At 45.6% G+C, this 20,017-nt stretch overlaps 1 protein-coding gene across 2 annotated transcripts in view; it reads left to right on the forward strand.

Moving 5' to 3' along the window:
• The window catches only part of ACO1 (aconitase 1), a 60,122-nt gene extending 43,102 nt beyond the window's left edge, over nucleotides 1–17,020 (forward strand). For both annotated transcript variants that reach the window (XM_081150472.1, XM_081150473.1), the window contains exons 12-21: nucleotides 410–545; nucleotides 1,309–1,393; nucleotides 2,216–2,372; nucleotides 3,547–3,671; nucleotides 5,389–5,493; nucleotides 6,223–6,365; nucleotides 8,311–8,458; nucleotides 12,131–12,253; nucleotides 15,158–15,343; nucleotides 16,154–17,020. In XM_081150472.1, coding sequence (XP_081006598.1) covers nucleotides 410–545; nucleotides 1,309–1,393; nucleotides 2,216–2,372; nucleotides 3,547–3,671; nucleotides 5,389–5,493; nucleotides 6,223–6,365; nucleotides 8,311–8,458; nucleotides 12,131–12,253; nucleotides 15,158–15,343; nucleotides 16,154–16,267 — 1,322 coding nt within the window. In that variant the 3' untranslated portion in view covers nucleotides 16,268–17,020. The remainder of the gene's footprint in view (nucleotides 1–409; nucleotides 546–1,308; nucleotides 1,394–2,215; nucleotides 2,373–3,546; nucleotides 3,672–5,388; nucleotides 5,494–6,222; nucleotides 6,366–8,310; nucleotides 8,459–12,130; nucleotides 12,254–15,157; nucleotides 15,344–16,153) is intronic.
• The last annotated feature ends 2,997 nt before the right edge of the window (nucleotides 17,021–20,017 follow it).

A 20,017-nucleotide genomic window follows, 5' to 3' on the forward strand; every position in this document is an offset into this window, starting at 1 on the left:
CGGCCAGTACACGATTCAGATACTTTAAGAAAGGACCATTCCAATTAGAATTTTCATCCAAATAAAACACAATTAGAAAGATTGCTTTCTCTCCCCAAATTAAAAACTCATTCTATAATATATTCCTAAATGGTTTATTCCTTAAAACACATGCATACACACACACATACACACATCTGTCTCTTCATTTTCCTGGCTGATTGTGAGTTTACTGTCTGTGTGAATGTCCTTGGGCCATGAGCTTTGGATTTCTGTTCGGCAGCAGAAATAGCGGGAAGTGCCCATATGAACGGAGCTTTGTCCGGCGGGGGCAGGAAGTGCAGACTGAAGAGCCAGTGCCTTTCTGAACTGTCCCTGGCACCTAGAGCAGGCGGCCACCCACACCGTGTCTGCATTTATCGTTTCACAGGCTTGTTAGCAAAGAAGGCAGTGGACGCCGGCCTGACCGTGAAGCCTTACATCAAAACAAGCCTGTCTCCCGGGAGTGGTGTGGTCACCTACTACCTGCGAGAGAGCGGAGTCATGCCGTACCTGTCGCAGCTTGGGTGAGGGATTTTCTTGTCCACCCTTGCCTTTGTTGTGTAATCTTCCCCGTGTATCTTGCTATGTCCCCTGTAACAAATGTAAGCTTATCTGATGGTACCTAATTACTTAGTTTCATCAGATGGTGAGTGGACTTCATCCTTACCTTCCAGCAGAGTAGGGCCCTCCTGTAGACAGTTGCACAAGTTCATCGTACAAGGGTGCCCGTGAAGGCAGAGCAGGGGACGGGACCCAGCCTGTGCGTTGGTGGGGTGCTGCACCTTCTCTCTGCAATGGGCCAGCATTGGCTCTGCTCTAAAAGGCTGCCCTTTGGTATGAAAAGCAGTATTTATCATGGCTAAAAGTGTTCTCATTCCTTCAGGTGAATTAGTTCTTTGTTGCCAGATACAGTTTCTCCAACTTCCCCATTCATAATTTGGATGGCAGATTTTTTTCATGAGCATCATAAAAGTCAGAAATCCTTGGGATTATATAATAAACGTAGTAAATAGAGACAGTAAATGGCATATCTAGTTTCAACTTTTAAAAATTCTAGATTATTCACTTAGACTTATTTTTATAATTTACTCAAAAAGGAGTCTGATAGAGTGATCTAGAATGGATGAATAATATATCGAAATGTTCCTGGGAATGAAAACTCTATAGGATCTGCACTGCACTGCACTTGCTCCTTGCACGACTCTTCTCTTTAACTCGGTGGTCTCTGGGAACTGGTCCAGCAGGGGGCTCACTGAGAATACTGTCCTGTGTTTTCTTGGCTCCCAGGTTTGATGTTGTGGGCTATGGGTGCATGACCTGCATTGGCAACAGCGGGCCCTTGCCTGAACCTGTGGTAGAAGCCATCACGAAGGTAATTCCAGGCACCCGTGGGTCTTCAGAGCTGTTATCTCTTGTCATATGATGTGTGACCAAAATGCTGGTAATCTCAAGAAGATTCAGGGAAGCAGGAGATGTGGTTAGATGTATGGTCCTTGCAGTCAAGCTAAACTTACTAGTTAGATAGCCTTGAGCAAGGTAATGAACCTCCTTTACCTGAGTGTTCACCCTGTAAGTTGGAGATGATCATAGTGCCTGTGTCATAGACTGTGAGCACTGAGATGGGAATGCACACCAAAGGTTTAGTGTGGCGCCTGGACACAGGTGCTCAGTAAATGTAAATTTTTACCCCAGAGGGCTCCAGATTTGTTTGTTCCTCATAATCTGAAAACTGGTTACAAGTCCGGGAAGTCTTCACTCACATGGATCTAAACTGAATTATGTTGGCATGGTTTTTGTCCCATAAATTCTGTAGCGTTGGCAAATACTATTAGGTTTGCTTTGCATGAACTGCAGAATCCATGTAAGTCTGCGTGGCTTCCTCTAGCTTTCAACGTTTAGTCATTCCCACCTGCTCTTAGGCCCCAGGCAGCAAAAAAACTAGAACGTTGCCTTCTGACCTACCTGGTATTTTCTCATGAGCAGAAACCAGTGAACATGCCTCTCTGAGTCTTCTGTCCCAGAGTGTCTCCCACAGGGACACCCCTGTGTGCTCTCCTATAGAGGAGAGGACCTGTGACAGGGAAGCTTAAAGAGCTACATCCAGGTGATGGGAAAACTTTGGCAAATGGCCTGAAACAAGCAGCCTGGGCAGTCTCTCTTCCTGGTGACCTGATTTTCCTCTCGCCTTACGCAGGGAGACCTTGTAGCTGTTGGAGTACTATCTGGAAACAGGAATTTTGAAGGCCGAGTCCACCCCAACACCCGGGCCAACTACTTAGCCTCTCCACCCTTAGTAATAGCTTATGCGATTGCCGGGACCATCAAGATCGACTTTGAGAAAGAGCCGTTGGGTAAGAGTTTGTTTATGTGGTTATAGGTTTTTTCCAGTGAATTTGAAACTATTATTGGAAGAGAAACCGTGCTTTTTCCTTAATAAATAATGAAGCCTAGGACTTCCAGAGGTAAGACGAGAAGGAGAGGAGTCTTTCCTTTATTCCCTAATACACAGCTAAGACACACTGAAATAATAAGAGTTTACTAAAGGGCAGGGAATGACAAGAAAGAAAGAAATACAGAAAGTAATAGAGAGCGTGCTCTTCTGGCTGCTTCTCCAGCCCTTTTCCTGCCTCCTGTTTGAATCTCATGATAGGCATTGCTTTCATATGTCCTCGGGGGAGCACATTCAGATAGTTTAACCTCTCAAAATCCAGAGGAAAGGAGGCTTTGTCTCCTTTCCTCTGGTTTTCTTGCCTCCTATCCCCTCCTCAATCCATCCTAAGCAAATTAGATTATATGAAAACAACGCCCATTCCGTTTATCTATAGGAAATAATAACTTCAGAGGTACCGGTGATCTTCATTGCATGTGGATTCCATATTTGCAGATTTGCCTGTTCACTAAAATGTATTTTAACCCCACAGTCAGTGCTCACCACGCTCCCGCGGTCATGCACAGGCGCATGCAGCGGGAAAGCTTGGAGTCCCTGGACGTGCACTTCCCGGGGGGAGTCAGGGCAGCCCTCTGCCTTCTGTTTTAGCTGTCGTGCTGGAAATAGTGTCCTGTTCTGGTCCACTCACGCTGTGCTGTTTGCATTTTTGTGCTTTATTTATTTTTGTTTTGGTGATGTCACTGTTTCAGAGGGCCCCCAAGTATAGTGCTAAGTGCTTTCTGGTGTCCCTAAGCCCAGGAAGCCTGTGATGTGTGTCCTGTTGAGGAGCCTTCATCAAGTAGGAGTCTGTGCTGTCGGCAGTGAGTTCAGTGTTCATTCATCAACAACATATATTAACTGAGGTGTCTATAAACGGAAACACACATAAAGCAAGGTTATATGGTGATCGGTTGTGGCCAGAGGCTCTCAGACACCCGACCTGTGTTTCCTCGGGCAGTGGTTCGGGATTCACTGCTGAGTGGCAGCACTGCCGTGAGAGGACATTAACTCTCGCGAAGAACGAGACACAAGTGTGTGTAATAAAGAAAAGGGCTGTTAAATGAAGTTTTTCTCATTAACACACATTTTTCCCCCAGGGGTAAATGCGAAGGGACAACAGGTATTTCTGAAGGATATTTGGCCAACTAGAGAGGAGATCCAGGCGGTGGAGCGTCAGTACGTCATCCCCGGGATGTTCAAGGAGGTCTACCAGAAAATAGAGGTGCGGTCCCGCCCCCTGCCCCCCGCCCCCGAGAGCCTCTGTGTCATCCCTGCAGACCTGGAGGCCGCCAGGGGTGTGAGCTCCAGAGAGGAACTGGTTTGTTACTCCCTCCTCAGAGAACTAGGGGAGTGGCTCTCCGTCACTTTCTCCTGTGACTCACATTTTTACAAACCCACACTCCCCAGATGGTCCCCAATTTAGACAAGTGGACAAGAAGAGAGGCCTCAGGTTGTGTGTGATTCCTGGCCAGCTCTCCATAACTCTCCTTTCTCAGACGCCAGGGGTGTTGTGGAGCGCACCACTCACAATTATTTGGATGCTGAAAAATAAATAATCAAACAAGCAAACAAATTAGTAAAAGCCACTCAGTAGAAAGCACCAAACTGCTTAAATAAATGAAATGTTCTGTGCATTTTACAAATAGGGATAAAATGTACGGGGCTTAGTATTATTATTTTTTATTGATTTCAAAGAGAGGAAGGGAGAGGGAGAGAGAGAGGGAAACATCAATGATGAGAGTCATTGATCAGCTGCCTCCTGCACACCCCCACTGGGAATCAGGCCCGAAACCCAGGGATGTCCCCTGACCGGGAGTTGAACTGTGATCTCCTGGTTCATGGGTTGACACTCAACCCCCGAGCCACACCGGCCAGGCTTAGTATTTTTTGAGACCTTTGGATGTTATTTCTTTCCCTGTTTTCTGTGTTAGGCTGACCCAGGGACTGCTGACAGGCTTGGGGTTGAAACAAGAGAGCAAACTGTCCAGGGAGAGGGGTCAAAGGGGATTATATCCATGCTGTGCCCTCCCAGCAGTGGCTTGTTGGGAAGTGGTCTGAGGGAGTTTCGTGGGCACTGGATTAAATACATGTATTCAGAGGCTGAGTTAATGGGCCTATGGAGAGAATTCAAGCTAATTTTTCTGCAAAGCAGCTGTTATTTGCTATCCAATGACCATGTCACCTGGAAGTCTACTTTCCAAAATCTTCAGAGAGTAAATAATTTCCCCTTTGGTACAAATCTGAATTATTTCTTAAGTTATATTCATAAGTATAGGGATTAATAACCTATTGCTGTACAACAAATTGCACCAAAACATAGTGCATTAAAACAGCAAGCATTTATTATCTCACAGATCTGTGGATCCAGAGGTGGCCTAACTGGGTGGCTCTGCCTTCACAAGGCTCCAGGGTGTCATCTGGGGCTGTAGCTCCTCTGAAGGCTCAGCTGGGGAAGATGCACTTCTAAGGGCACTCTCGTGGTGTTGGCTGGGTCAAGTGCCTCACCAGCTGCTGGACCAGGGGACTTAGTTTCTCCACGACCATTAGCCAGAGCCTTTGCTAGTGGGTCTCTGCATAGCTCACAGCATGGCAGCTGGCTCAATCGGGGCGAGCAATCGAGAAAGCAAGAGAGGGTGAGAGACATAGATGGCAGAGTCTTTCTGTAACCTAATCCTGGAAATGAGTCACTAGGTTCAGCCCTTTAGGATGTGAATGGGGGGAGTGGGCAGTCCTTGGAGGCTGCCTGTCACAGTGTGTGTGTATTGTTGAGTTATTTAGCATGGTACTATCTTAGCATAAAGGAACTCCTTTGCATGACTAGAATAAGAATCGTTTTTATTATACTCAGCTTGAATATGTGTTTTATGTTTCTGTGTAAAATTTTTCTTAGAATAGAATGTAATTGGATTGGCCTTTTTTTCTATCTTTTTTTTTTAAAGACTGTGAATGAAAGCTGGAATGCCTTAGCTGCCCCATCAGATACGCTGTATTACTGGAATCCCAAATCTACATACATTAAGTCACCGCCTTTCTTTGAAAACCTGGTATGACTTTATTTTTAACAAACTGAGTTCTTAAAATGTTTTCTTTCCTTATAACATCTACTTTTATTATCCCACACCCTTGCTTTTACTACCTGTTTCATTCAAACCACTACAAAAGCAAGCTAATACTACTGGGGACAGTTTGGGGAAGCTGGGATATTGGCTGCAGTGAGCCTACAATTTCTCTGTCAGGGGTTGTGTGGCTCTGTAGAGACACCTGGTGATCAGGTGCCATCTGGACGTACAGACTTGGTGAAATCTGAGGGACTGTCCAGGAGAACCTCCCAGGGCCTGCCATCTTTAACCCTGAGACCCACTCAGACGAGAAACTGCTGGTCAAGGAGTCCATGCTCCCCAGGGTGGGTCCCTGTGGTCAGGGGGTGGGAGAAAAGCCAGAATTCCAGTTGTCCTCAGCACCTGAGCAGTTCTGTGGTTGTGGAGAAAGAGAATGTCATTTGCAGCTGCCTCCCTGTTGCCTTGAGGGGACAGCCAATACCTCCCCTTCTCTTCAAGGGTGAGATGTGAATGTTTGGAGTAAATTGACCTTACTTTTCTAAGTACCCCGATAAAACTCAAAACAAAACAAAACAAAGCAAACTAGAATTATCTACGCGCTGATTAGGGCCATCACCTGGCTCAGGTCCAGGGGTCACTGCAGTTGAGAAGACTTCCCTCATGACTTATTGGAGAAAACTTGGGCCAACCCTGACCTGTCGTGTTCTCTGCTAGACCTTGGAGCTGCAGCCCCCTAAATCTATTGTGGATGCCTATGTGCTATTAAATTTGGGAGATTCAGTAACAACTGACCACATCTCTCCGGCTGGGAACATTGCAAGGAACAGCCCTGCTGCTCGCTACTTAACCAGCAGAGGGTAAGTGTGAGAGGCGAGGACCGACTGAAGGCACGCGGGGAGTAGATAGGCCGGCACTGCTCTTCCGCCTCCGCTCTGGAATCACACTGTGGATTTTCACTGAACCTTGGGGCTTGAAAACCAGTCAGTCTTTCTCTTTGCCTCTTCGAAGCTTCCGTGGGTGAATCCATCGACACGTGAACCCCGTCGGGGAGGGGGACAATCTTTGAGCAAGTGTTGTACTCATTAGGCTCAGCTGCCATCTCTGCCCCCAGCTTACCCAGTGGTTAAAGCACAAGGGTTTGCTCATAGCCCAAGGCAGAGCCTGGCTGCACTTGAACCGCTCAGCAGGAATATAACCTGACAGGCACAGTCATTCCTGGTTCAGAGACACTCCTTACAGAGACCTGCTTTGGGGATTGGCAGTTCATGCATTCATCCAGCAGTCCCATCGTGTACCGATTTTAGCAGGCATTATACCGGTGTTATCTGCTATTATCTAATATACCCATATTAATCAAAGTCAGTCCCAAATCTTACTTTCCATGAGGATTATTTGGGGAGATAAAAATTCCTGGTTCCCATCTCTACTTCCCGAATCAGTTTCCTCAGGGATGGGGCCCAGAGCCAATTCAAGGAACAAATCCAACACCGTTTTTTGATTGGTGAATGTTGACCACTTTTGAGACATGGTCTTTAGGGAATTGAATGAAAGCAAATATAATACCTTTCCAGAAAAATGCGTATATCCACAACATTTTGGATATCATTTTTTATTTGCTCCTGAAACCCATTTATAGAGTCTCTAAATCCTCAAAATAGACCTAACCTTTCAATCATAGTAACACACACATTTTCCTGGCATTTTAAGAAACAGCCCAGTGAGTTGGTCACTGTGTTCATTGAAAATATTATTCCTGACATTCCCCTTTCATTGGGGCCCACCGAGATTTTTCTCTGATTTCAGGATCAAGAGAAATAGTTGTTCTGCCTCCTTGGCACTGCTTTGATTTTTATCTCATGAACTTATAAATCATGTTGCCAGTTGTGTGTCTTCCCTTTCAATTGACTTCCTGATAACTCGGGATAAATCCGAACCTCCTTCTGGTTAGTTCATGGAACCTATTCTGTGTTCCCCCCATTCTTGGCTCCACCTGACTAGATTTCCCTGATTCTTATCTCTGCTTCCTCTTTCTGACCCATTTTTTTAACAAATCCTCACCCAAGGATATGTTTATTGATTTTAGAGAGAGAAGAAGGAAGAGAGAGAAACATGTGCCCCGGCCGGAGATTGAACCCACAACCTAAGTATGTGCCCTGACCAGGAGTCGAACCCACAACCCATGGGACAATGCTCCAACTAACTGAGCCACCCGGCCAGGGCTTTCTTACCCTTATTTTTTGTGAAACTTTGTAGGCTGCCTTAATAAATAAATGAAATAAATACCCTTATTAGAGTTCCTGCTTTTTCTACCCAGATTTATAAGACGTGGGAGAATATTGAATCCACCTCACGTATGTCTTGCCTCACACTCTGCCCTCAGTGGAGGCTGTGGGAAGTGTTTCTGCATGGAGAACAGTGCTTGGTGGATTAGAGAAACACTGAGGTTCATGTTGTTGTTGGTTTTTAATGTTATTTTCTACTTATTTTTAATCCTAACCTGAGGATATTTTTTCCATTGCTTTTCAGAGAGAGTGGATGGAAGGGAGGGAGGGAGAGAGAGAAACATTGATGTGAGAGAGACACATCGATTGGTTGCCTCCCACATGGGGAAGGAGCCTGCAACCGAGGTACGTGCCTTTGGCTGGAATCGAACCCAGGACCCTTCAGTCCACGGGCCGACGCTCTAACTGCTGAGCCAAACCGCCTAGGTCCGAGGTTTATGTTTTCTCTGTCTTCTGGTATAAGCTGAGTTCCACCTTCACTCTCTCCACTGATCTGGCTTTTCTCCGGTTGCCTTATTAGCCTGACTCCACGAGAATTCAACTCCTACGGTTCGCGACGCGGTAACGATGCCATCATGGCCCGGGGGACATTTGCCAACATTCGCTTATTAAACAAATTTTTGAGCAAGCAGGCGCCGCAGACGATACACCTGCCTTCTGGAGAAGTTGTGAGTATGGTGTCTTCTGCTTCCCCGAGCAGCAGCATTCGTCAGGCCCTGGGTGGTTGGGTATCTACACAGTCACTACTTTCCTTCAATCTCAGTTTCCTTCACGGCCCCTCCTGCGTCTTGCCACCTGCAGTCTCTCTCGCCAGGGGTTCCTGTGTGGAGTTTGTCAGGGACAGGGACGCCCTTTAACCTTTGAAACCTCCTCTCCCTGCTCGGAGCTTCTGCCTCGTGGCCTAACTGAACCCACTTTCCTGGAAGTTGAGCTTTTAAAGCCTCTGATTGACATACTCCTGGTTCGGAGTATTTGAGGGGAATTCCAGGTTAAGGTAGAGGACCTTTATCAAGAAATGCTGTGTTATGACTTTATTGGCATTTAATTGAATTCACCCTCATGACTAGGAGGAGGAATGTAGAGGCTTGTGGAGGCCTGCTTGGGTCCTAACGGGAACCCTTTGGTGGGCATATTACAGCTGGAATTGTCTGATGGAGGCACGTGAGAGGCCGGGAGAGCCTGCCCTTTGAGTCAGACAAGCCCGGGTTCAAGCCCCAGCTCCACCTCAGACCAGCTGTGGCACCTACTGCAGTTATTTCCCTCTGAGCCTCATTGTTCTTACCTGTGAAGCAGAAACACTGTAGTATCTGAGGCTCAAACGTAAGTGGAGTGACATGGGAAACAGCTGGCCTACGTCTGGTCCTCACTGTCCCTTCCCTTCCCACTGAATGCTGCAAAGCTGCCTGAAAAGGGGTTAGGCTACTTGAGAAATAACCTTCTCAGCTTATTTTAAAACAATAACAGCTAATATTTATGTAGAACTTACATGTCTCAGGTACTGTTCTAGGCTGTTTGTATATAATTGTCTAATACTGGGAACAACAGTTTGAAGTGGGTTACCATAGTTACCTACATTTTAAATTGGGAACCTGAGGCCCCGAGAGCTCATAGGAGACTGAAGCAGAGAGGGACAGACATTTGGGCCAGTCCTTGAACTTGAAGGATAGACCTAGACCAGGGACAGGGGAGAAAGGGAGAGACAACAGATAATGCAAAGAGTGGAGGAAAACTGAGGAAAAACACTGTTTCCTCCGAGTGGTGAGATGGTTTTCTGTTGCTGTAAAGTAATCAGAGGACAGGAAAGAGCTCTTTAAATTAAAAAAAAAGCCCCTGAAAAACTTCGCAGGAAAAGCTGATTAGTTGAGAAAATCCCTCAGAATATAGAACAGAAAGCCAAAGGAGAAATTAGAGAAAATACAAGAAAATTACAGGCTGAACTGAGGAGGCCCAGCACCTGACTGAATAGAGATACTGAAAAGAGAAGAGAGGAAGTTAGGAAGTTATCACAGACGTAACGTAAGGAAAATTCTCGACTGCAAGATCGAAGACTCCAGATTGAAAGGGCCTCTGAGTGCCCAGCAGAGTGACTAGAGGTGACCTGTGCCAGTCACATCACTGTGGATTTAAGAGTGGCAGAGCCCTGACTTGTGTGGCTCAGTTGGTTGGAGCATCATCTGTGCATCGAAGGGTCACGGGCTCGATCCCCAGTGAGGGCACATACCTAGGTTTCGGGTTCCACCCCCAGCCCTGGTCAGGGAACTGATCGATGTTTCTCTCTCATATCGAGGTTTCTTTCTCTTTCTCCCTCCCCTGGTCTCTAAAAATTCAATGAGTATGTCTTCGGGTGAAGATTTAAAAAAGGGTAAGATCTAGGGACTCCCCGAGAGGGAAAACCAGCTCACGTACAATGTGCTGGGGATCAGCGGCGCCTGAGGCAACTGGAAACAGACTGAGTTCTCCCTTAAAACTCTGCCCTCCGCGCCGCCAGCGCTCTGAAATTAAAGTAGTAACACATTCAGATACTCGAAATCTTAAAAACATTCCTCAGGTCCTGTCTCAGCAAGCTACTTGCTGAAAGTGTTCCACCAAAGTGAGGGGACAAACCAAACAGAAGGCGGTGCTGGGAATCCCCAGTGTGGGGGGAGGGTTCCGGGGTCACGGGGTGCACATCTGGAGAGCCGTCAGCCCAGAGTGGAGCAGCCATGGAAGGATGTCTAAGTGATACAGGTTGCCTGATGTGACTGAATGCCTTTCAAGGAGATCTGAACTTTAGGCAGAGTGTTTGGGGATTAATTAATGGGTAGGAACGTAGAAACGTGAGCACACACACGCTGAAAATTAGTAATTCCAGTGAAAATTGTTTTTAAATTGCCAAGAAAAGGAAATCATAGCACATTGCATGACTCAGCTGTAAATAGCATTTATATAATCATAATGCAAACACCAACTATTGACATACCAACCGTATGACATAACTATATTGGGAGGTTGGGGAGGGGGAGGGAAGGGGAACCCTTGGGAATAGTGCTTAAGTGAACCAAATCCTCATCAAACTAGAGAATGTGATAAAATTGGAGAAACGGAGAACTGACGGTTTAAACATAATTCCTAGAAGATAGAGGCACAGTAACACAAGAAACAACAATGTCTTCTTAGGAGAGGGAGCGCAGAGAGCCCCCCCTCTGTGACCTGGTTAGTACTCAGCATGGCTCATGTATGGGAGCAGCCAGGAGACCGGGATTCTGGAGCTGCTTGGTCCCTCTGACCTTGGGTTTCATGACCTGCTTTGCCATGGCATTGTCAGCTTTGCAGTAGTTTTGAAAGCACGTTAAAACTCACACTCCCACATTCTTAATTCCCAAAGCTAGTGATAGATATCTCTGAAAATATCAGACAAGATGTCTCCTTTTGGTCTTTGAAACAATCCAGACTATTTGGTTGGACAGAGGAGGCTTTTACTGTTTATGTAAGTTTCTATATTCATGAGCTCAATCCAGCTGGACACATACAGATTCCTACCCAGATTTAGCTAATGCCCTGGGATATTAACCACAGGCTCCACTGGTCCATCAAAGTAATAGTTTGTAAAAACTTGCTTGAAATTTTTACAGCTCCTTTCAGATGAAACACTCTCTAGAGGGATTTTATTTCTGACTTAGTAGCCATGGAGAACAACTCTTTCATTGCACTACCACCAGCTGTGATATCAGATGTGTCTGTGAAGTCTCAGCTCAGCACCATATTCAGAGTTCCTGTGACAAACAATTGTTTGTGTGAGATGCTTCTCACATGTACTAAAATATTAGTTAATCTCCTCCTGTCCTCTAGTGATGGGCGTTTCCATCAGTGTTTCTACTCTCTCTGCCTTGACATCCATGCAGAAGGGTGACTAACAAAAGTTTGCATTTTATACCAGTTCAAGACGTTACCTTCATGTGGTTTGCTACCTTCACAATTGACCATCCCTGAGTCTCTGATACTGAGTTGAAACCCAGGTTTAGGTGGGATTCTGTTTTTTAAAAGCTTAAAAATAGGTTAGGCAACAGAAGAGAAAACACAATCTAATCTCCTTTCCTTTTTCCCTTGGTGCCTTAGGATTTGAATGTTTTTTCTAAAAATCTTCACAATTAGCCATTTCAGCTACACGAATATAAAATACCATTTGGTCGGTGTAGGTATGTGGAGCTCACTGGGACTCTAGAGCAGGCGTGCGATTGGCTGAGTTTTCCGTTGGCTTTGCGTTGCCCGGCTCACTGCAGCCCCCTGACCCTGCGCGGCCCACCAGGACCCGCGCTCAGTGCCTTCGCTGCGTCGGTGACACCTTCCTTTTCCTTCCTCAGCTTGATGTGTTCGACGCCGCCGAGCGGTACCAGCAGGCGGGCCTTCCCCTGATCGTTCTGGCCGGGAAAGAGTACGGCTCGGGCAGCTCCCGGGACTGGGCAGCGAAGGGCCCCTTCCTCCTGGTGAGTGTGATGTGGGGTCGTCCCAGCAGGCAGCTGCCCTCTGGACCAGCAGGGAAGCCGGGAAGGGGCCAGGAATCAATTCCCGTGCTGTGCTTCCCAAGATGTCGTGGGAGAGCGGCTCAGAAGAGCATGCAGTGTTCGCTCCCCTCCTGCTTCGTGACCCGGCTTCGCTTCTCTCTGCAGGGTAATTGAGAGTTGAACTGGTTCCCTCAGGTCAGACATTTCCTGGGGACCATGGGTCTCTGTGGGTGTCAGCAGAACAGCTGGAGGGGGCTCTGTGCAGTCTCTGAAATTATATCCAAAAGCTTGTACGTATGTTATTTTTACAGGGAAAAATTCCATGGTTTTCATAATGTTCCCAGAGGTTGAGGACCCCAAATTTATTTAAGGCCATTGTCTTAGGTGAACCTGAGGAGTAAGCCAGGGCTGCTTCCCCTGACCCGTCCGCCAGGCTCATGGAAGGGAAACAGTAAGGAGCCTGAGCTGTGGGTAAACAGGGAAAGGACTTTCTCCGATTGCTTCACGGCCTGTGAAACCCACCTGTAGACTCAGGAGGGAAGGACGCTCTCGCTGAACGTGGGCAGGGTGCCCTTTAGACCCTTCAGCGCTTTCAGGGCTTGACCTGCTGGACGCTCCCCCGGGGCAGGGCTGCGCAGGCATCACAGCGCGCTCACCCCTTCAGCATGTGCTTGCCCTGAAAGCAGAGAAGAGTCCTGCTGCCCGGCTTCAGTCCTCAGGGCAGGATACAGTGGCTTAGCCAATGTCAATTTAAATAGATGTGCTCGAGCCATTTAGTGCACTCAGGGAACACTAAATAAGTGACATCCACAAGTACAGTAGAAAATGTGGCTGTCTGGCAGGCAGCCCCAGACGTCCAGGCCTCTGAAAATCTGTAAATATCACCTATTATTTTGTTTTTTTAATCATTTTGCTCTGTAGAGAAAATAAAGTTCTCTGATTACTTGGTAATATGTCAGGGGCCTGCTGAAAAGAACCAAAGAGAAGGAAGAGATTTTAGGAAGGGAGCTGGGTGCTGACTGTGGCAGTCGGGTGGGAAAACTGTAAGATCTGTGGGAAGGGAAGGAGAACTGGCACCCAGGGGGCGCTCCGGAGTCTAGACTTCTCTACAGAGCGGCTCCGAGTCCTGGCTACCGGAATCATACACGTCATCCTGTGGCTGCCCAGCCTGGGCCACTCAGGGGTCCTGGGCTGAACTCACGCAGAGAGGGTTAGACCGTTGTGATCTGTGCCATCTACAAACCTGCATAGCCATTTATGCAGAGCTAGGGATGTGAATAGTATGCGTTTACAAATATTTCAACTTTCCCCCCAAATTAATACATAATACAGATATCCAAAAATCTATACAAAATATCTAGTATCCTGAAGAATCTGCCCTTCCTCCATAAATTTGTTTTTAAATTTGGAAACACCTGTGGGTTTTTTTTAAATACCTGTGCCTGGATCTCATCCCGAGAGATTATGGTTTAACAGGTAAGGAAAAAGGCTTGCATGTCAGGATTTTAAAAGCCTCCCTTGGAGATTCTAATATGCAGCAAAGTTTAAGAACCACTTCTCAATAGCCTTGCTTCCCATGACTTACAAGAATCACTATCTTCAGGCCCTGGCCAGTGTTTCTTAGTGGGTTGAGCATCCACCCATGCACTAAGAGATCGCTGGTTCGATTCCCTGTCAGGGCACATGCCCGGTTTGCAGCCTTGATCCCCAGTAGTGGGCGTTCAGGAGGCAGCCTATTGATGTTTCTTTCATCCATGTTTTTCTCTCTCCCTCTCCCTTCCTCTCTCTCTCTCTAAAAATCAATAAAAACATATTAAAAAATTTTTTTTTAAAAAAGAATGACTATCTTTCTCCTGCTCCTCACTGCCTGTGTGAGATTCTGATGCAGTAGATCTGGGGTAGTGCACAAGATTCTACATTTTTTTAAAAAGGTTTATTTGTTTTTATTGATCATAGAGAGAAAGGGGGACAGAGAAAGAAACATCAATTTGTCGTTCTACCTATTTATGCATTCATTGGTTGCTTCCTGTATGTGCCCTGACTAGGGATCGAACCCACAGTCTTGGCATATTGAACGACACTCTAACCAACTGAGCTACCCAGCCAGGGCTCTGAGATTCTACATTTTTCACAAGCTCCCTGACTAATCCTTATGCAGGGAGGTCTTAAAACTGTACCCAAATATCAAGAGACCCTGTGGGGGTACCTAAATATTCTACTTAAGAATGGGGTGTTTTAGTTAATCAGGTATCCTAGTTTATTGATATTGTTGTATATTGTCAGTTATAGATTACCCATAAAATGTACTTTATAGATAGCATAGTGTCAAGATGATTTGATCCTTGAAACAGGAGGTATAAAAGCAGCGCACAGTAGGTAATCCTTGACTTTCTTTGTAGTATGCTCTGTAAGTTGCTTTTGGATTAAGTCTTCCGTGTCTGCCAGTACACCTACAATTATAGCAGAATTGAAGGGTAAGAAGTGAGTTTTCTTCATGTTGTTTTGCGATGTGGATTTCAGTGTGGTGGAAGTTCCTAGGAGGTGTTGCGTCACAGAGTGGCTGTGTGTGTGGTCAGGCTGCATGGTTCAGGATACCAGATACTCCCCTGACCACCTGGTGATAGCATCCGCCTCCAGGGTTGGTGGAGGCGGGATGAGTCAAATCATGGAAGCACGTACACACTGCCTGTACCATGTCGGCAGTCATTGAAGACCGACCGCTGCATCGTTTATAGCTAGGGGGTAACATTTTGTGTAAATGACTAATTAGTACTTATAAAGAATTTAGGTGTGAGAAGAGTTTTGACTTAAGAAGCCTTTTGTTAAGTTTCTGTGTGTCTAAAGAAAACTTGGAACTGTGTCCACACTTCTCTCTCGGCCCATCAGGGAATCAAAGCTGTTCTTGCTGAGAGTTACGAGCGCATTCACCGCAGTAACTTGGTCGGAATGGGGGTGATCCCCCTTGAATACCTCCCCGGGGAGACTGCAGACACCCTGGGACTCACGGGGCGGGAACGCTACACCATCAACATCCCAGAAAACCTCAAACCACGAATGAAAGTCCAGGTCAAGGTAAGCCGGGGCCTCTCCACGCCAGGACCAGCTACCTGTGTTTGTAGTCAATCTTGTTAGAAGCAGATCTGTGGGACTTGGAAGAAGGAAACAAAAGAGTAGGACTGCGTTAGACTCAAGAGTTACTAACACCTTTCCTACCTGCCTCACGACAAACTCTTTATTGCTGTTCACTCATAAGTGTTATCATAGGTTCCATTCTTACCTCCAAGCTCTCTCCCACTCCTCCCAATCTCAGCCCAGAGAACAGTGATGAAAGCTCAGGGTTAGGACATTACCTAAAAACACACCTTCTTGTTATAATAAGGTGAACAGCAGACACTCCCCGTCTCTGATTCCTACACCAAAATGCCAGCTCCCTCTGCAAGGAATGGACAAAGTGCCCAGCACCAAGGCCCCCGGGGGGTTTAGACTCCCAGGCTGAGCGGCTGGGCCAGCTGCCTGAGGGACAACCCTAACCAAACGTCTGCTGGCCTGAGACACTTCCACCTGCAGAGAGCACTGAGAGAGGCTTTAGAAAATGCCATCCCACAGGTCACCAGTCACTGCTGCCCGGAGGGGCCGTTCTCATTCTCGGATGCCTCTCCCTTCCCCACGGAGGAGCCTGCTGAGGGTCTTGTTAAAATGTAGCTTCTGGCTCAGCGGGTCTGGCCTGGGCCCAGAGACTGTGCATGTTCCCGGGTGCTGTTGGTGGTGCGGGCGTGAGGGCCGCACCTGCACCGCACCGGCACCCCAGGTGGGCGCTGGCTCCTCCGGGAGCTGCCTCACCTTCTCCCGCAGTGACTCTAATTTGCTCCTCCGTCCTCACAGCTGGACACCGGGAAGACCTTCCAGGCTGTCATGAGGTTTGACACCGACGTGGAGCTCACTTATTTCCGCAACGGGGGCATCCTCAACTACATGATCCGCAAGATGGCCAAGTAGGCCCTCGATTCTTAGGGGACATGTGCGGGGAGCTGCCCAGGGAGCACGTGGAGCGCCACCAGCCCGCCGAGCCCCTGGCGCAGACGCGTGTCCCCTCTCCAGGCAGGGCGCTGCCTTGCAGACGAGCACATGAGCGCTGGCTTTCCGGTGCCACTCCTCCAGGCACAAAGTCAGCCAGCCCTACAGTCTCTATTTTTGTTAATCTTTTTATCTTTTTCTAGAATTTGGACACTAGCGTGGTGGGAATGTCCATAGCGCCAGAAAGAACTGAGCTCCTCTTTAAATTTACTGATCACAGATTGTTGATTTTTTTTTTTTTTTTTTTTTTTACTCTTAGCCTGTTAATGTTCAGCTGAACACAAGTCTTCTGGGAAGGAATTTCCTGCCCTCTGTGTTTCTCTGTTCCCCTCAGCTCAGTGAAACCTCTCCCGTGCCTATTACACCAGTGTTAAATGACATGGGCAGATCTGAGCTTCTGCGCACTTCAAATCACAATGGGGATGCGATTCCCTGCCCCCCCGCCTTTTCTGAGGAGTGAATGATCCGGATACCTTGTGGACAGGTCACATGTTGAAACTTTTGGATTAAGTACTTTTTGATAGAAAATGTGAAGTTTTCTTTTACCATCTTTTAAAAATTTTCCCCAGAAAATTTTTTCACTTGTCAAGAGGATAACTGTGTTTGGAGGTGATTTTGCAGGTAGACACAGAATATTTCTAATTTGAATAAAATTAAATCTATTTTCAAGGAAAACTTTTTGACTTTGGAATTGAATTCTGCCGTGTGTGTGGCTCTAGTTTTGGACTATTTAGAACAGAGCAAATCTCAGACTTTAGCTTCCTGAAGCCTAGGTGACCTTCAAATTCTTCAGTTTTGACAACCACACCAGTGCTGTGCAGGAAACATGGAAGTGCTGAGGAACCAACACGTTCTCTGCCCTGTTTACGAGCAGACCAGGAGGTAGCAGGCAGTAATGTGAGTGTAGTGAGCAGATCATAACTTTTTGGTTTTCCTGTCCTATAATTTATCTGCTCATTTTCATCACTGACGTTGTTCCAGGGCACGTCTCTTAGTCTGCACCAGCTGCCATAACCAAATATCATAGACTAGGTGGCTCAAATATTAAAAAAAATATTTTCTTATAGTTCTGGAGGCTAGAAGCCCAAGGTCAAGGTTCCAGACAATTCATTTCCTGGTAAGTGCTCTTTCCAGGCTTGCAGACAGCCAGCTTCTTGCTTTTTCCTCACATGCCCTTTCCTCAGTGCATGCAGGTGTAGAGAGAGAAAGAACTAACTCTCTGGTGTCTCTTCTTATAAGAGCACTAGCCTTATCAGGTCAGGGTCCCACCCTTATGACCTCATTTAATCTTAATCGCCTTCCTTAGAGGTCTCATCTCCACAGAGGCGCACTGGGGGGTGAGAGCTTCAACATGTGAATTGAGGTGGGGGGGGGGAGGACGACACACACACAAACATTCAGTCCATAACAGGGCAAACTTACAGTCTAAAAGGGTCACTTTCAGGAGAAAACTCACCCAAATTGGAGCTTAAAGGACCTATTACAGCTAAAGAAGCAGAAAGGTCTGGTGACATAGCAGTATCCCCCTACTATGCTTCTTTCTCAAACAGTTGGGCTGATTAGAGACTTCAGCTTTCCGAAGACCAAACAGAACTCTGAAATAATCTCATCATCTGAACCAGCCCGGCACTCCACCCTACCCTCCATCAGCAGTAATAGAGTTTCATCCAATTATTGTCTTTGGAGATTTTTCTAACCCTTTATCTAAAAGTTTTAAGAAAAAAAAAATAGAGAAGGCTGACCTGAGGACATCTTGTTTTTAAACTAAGGAAATGTTTTGTTTTCATTGTAAAAGTGACCATAACCCCAAAAGAAAGTTTGGAAAACATAAAATAGTACCAAGAGAGAAAAACCATTGAGTCTGACTGCAAAATAGTAATATACTTCATATATTTCCTTTAGTCTGCTTTCTGTTTTTTGGTTTTTCTTATTGGTAGCGGTAATGGTATTGCTGCTATTATTTCTTAGAGCTATACTTATAGCATATTTACAATTTTGTATCCTGGTTATTTTTTCTACTTTACCATTAGTAAGGAGTTTTTTTACTATACTACATAAGCTCCAAAACATTTTGTTTAATAAAATTTACTTTGGCATAATTTTAGATTGACAGATAGTCCAAAGAATTCCTGTATACCCATCGCCCAGTTTCCCTGCATGCTGATGTCATATATCATAGTATATTTTTCAAAACTAAGAAATTAATATTGATACATCACTACTAACTAAACTACAGATTTTACCACTTTTTCTAGTAATATCATTCATCTGTGGAGCCATTTTTCAGACTATTTATTGTTGAACATTAAAGATTTCTTTTTAACTTTTTAGCTTTTGTAAAATAGGTGAACCATGGCCACGATAACAACAGAAATAATAGTAGTCTTTTTATAACTATCTCACCAATAGACAGTAAGTTTTAATTAGTGCTAAAAAATGTAGAAAAGGCTGCTTACCTCCACCACTTCTGTATGAGCTGTATAACATGCAGAGGCTTTGCACATTCTGCAGACCGGTTTCTTTATTTTTCTGATCAGGTACAAGTTTTCCTTGACTATCTCATGAATCTATATCTGGTGAACCTACATAGAAAAGTAATACCTCACACATGTAATTTGAGTATAACTAGGATGTATGTGTATTTACAGACACATATTGTATATAATTACTCATTCATATACAACTTCCATGAACATGCTGTACCTGGCTTTGTTTATATAAACCCCATAGATAATTTTATAGGTTTTCCTAACTCTTAGACAATGTTAAACTGTGGCCTCCTATTAGTCTTTTAATTTCCTCATCAAAAATGCCCATAAAAGCACTAAAGATGCCTATAAAATAGTCATGTGAACCATGTTTGCTTTCTACTTTAGTAACTGGCAAAACTTAAAATGCCCTTCACAAATAGAATGTGATGTTCATTGAGTGTTTCAGACATAATTACACCCACTTCCAGGGCATAAACCCACTGAATGGAACAGCAAGCAGAAGAGCCCCTGCCATCTACAATCAGTTTCTCTCCCCTTCCAACCACAGAGAGCATTGCTCAATTACAGTAAAGTTAAATGTATATATAACATAACTGCATTCTATTTCAAAACGTTTTGGCTAAGTACAACTGAGAACCCTGGACATTATATTTAAAATAAGAATAAAAAGATTCTAAAGGGTGAAGAGAGGAAGGCGCACCAGTCAGGAACCACGGGACCCTAGGAACAGCATAATGGTGAGTTCCTTGTTGTTTGTTTTGTTTTGTGGTGGTGGTGGTTGTTGTTTTTTTTGCCTCATATATTCCAGATTAGAGCTGAAGAAACCAGAAACCAGAAATGCTTGTGTGCGCACATTGAAAAAAAAAAAAAGTCTCAACAAAAACCTACTCCTTCTAGCCAAAGAGCCAGGAAAGGGGCAGCCTAGAAAGGCAGAAAACATTTAGACAATATTTTATTCTAGCCAAACATTGCAGAAAACAGTCAAACAAACAAAAACGGTGGCCCAGTACCCACCATGCAAACAAAGACTGAGTGGGGAACCTACACTTCCGTTTTGCAGGGCTGTGAGAAAGGGACCCAACACTGCCACCGGGTGGTGTCAGAGAAGGCCAAGGAGGGAGATAGGACTTTCAGCTCCCCTTACCTGTGGTGTCAGTAGAAATCATGTGGGGAGCTAGAA

Source organism: Miniopterus schreibersii (genome assembly GCF_964146895.1).
Source record: "Miniopterus schreibersii genome assembly, chromosome: 11".
NCBI lineage: Eukaryota > Metazoa > Chordata > Mammalia > Chiroptera > Miniopteridae > Miniopterus > Miniopterus schreibersii.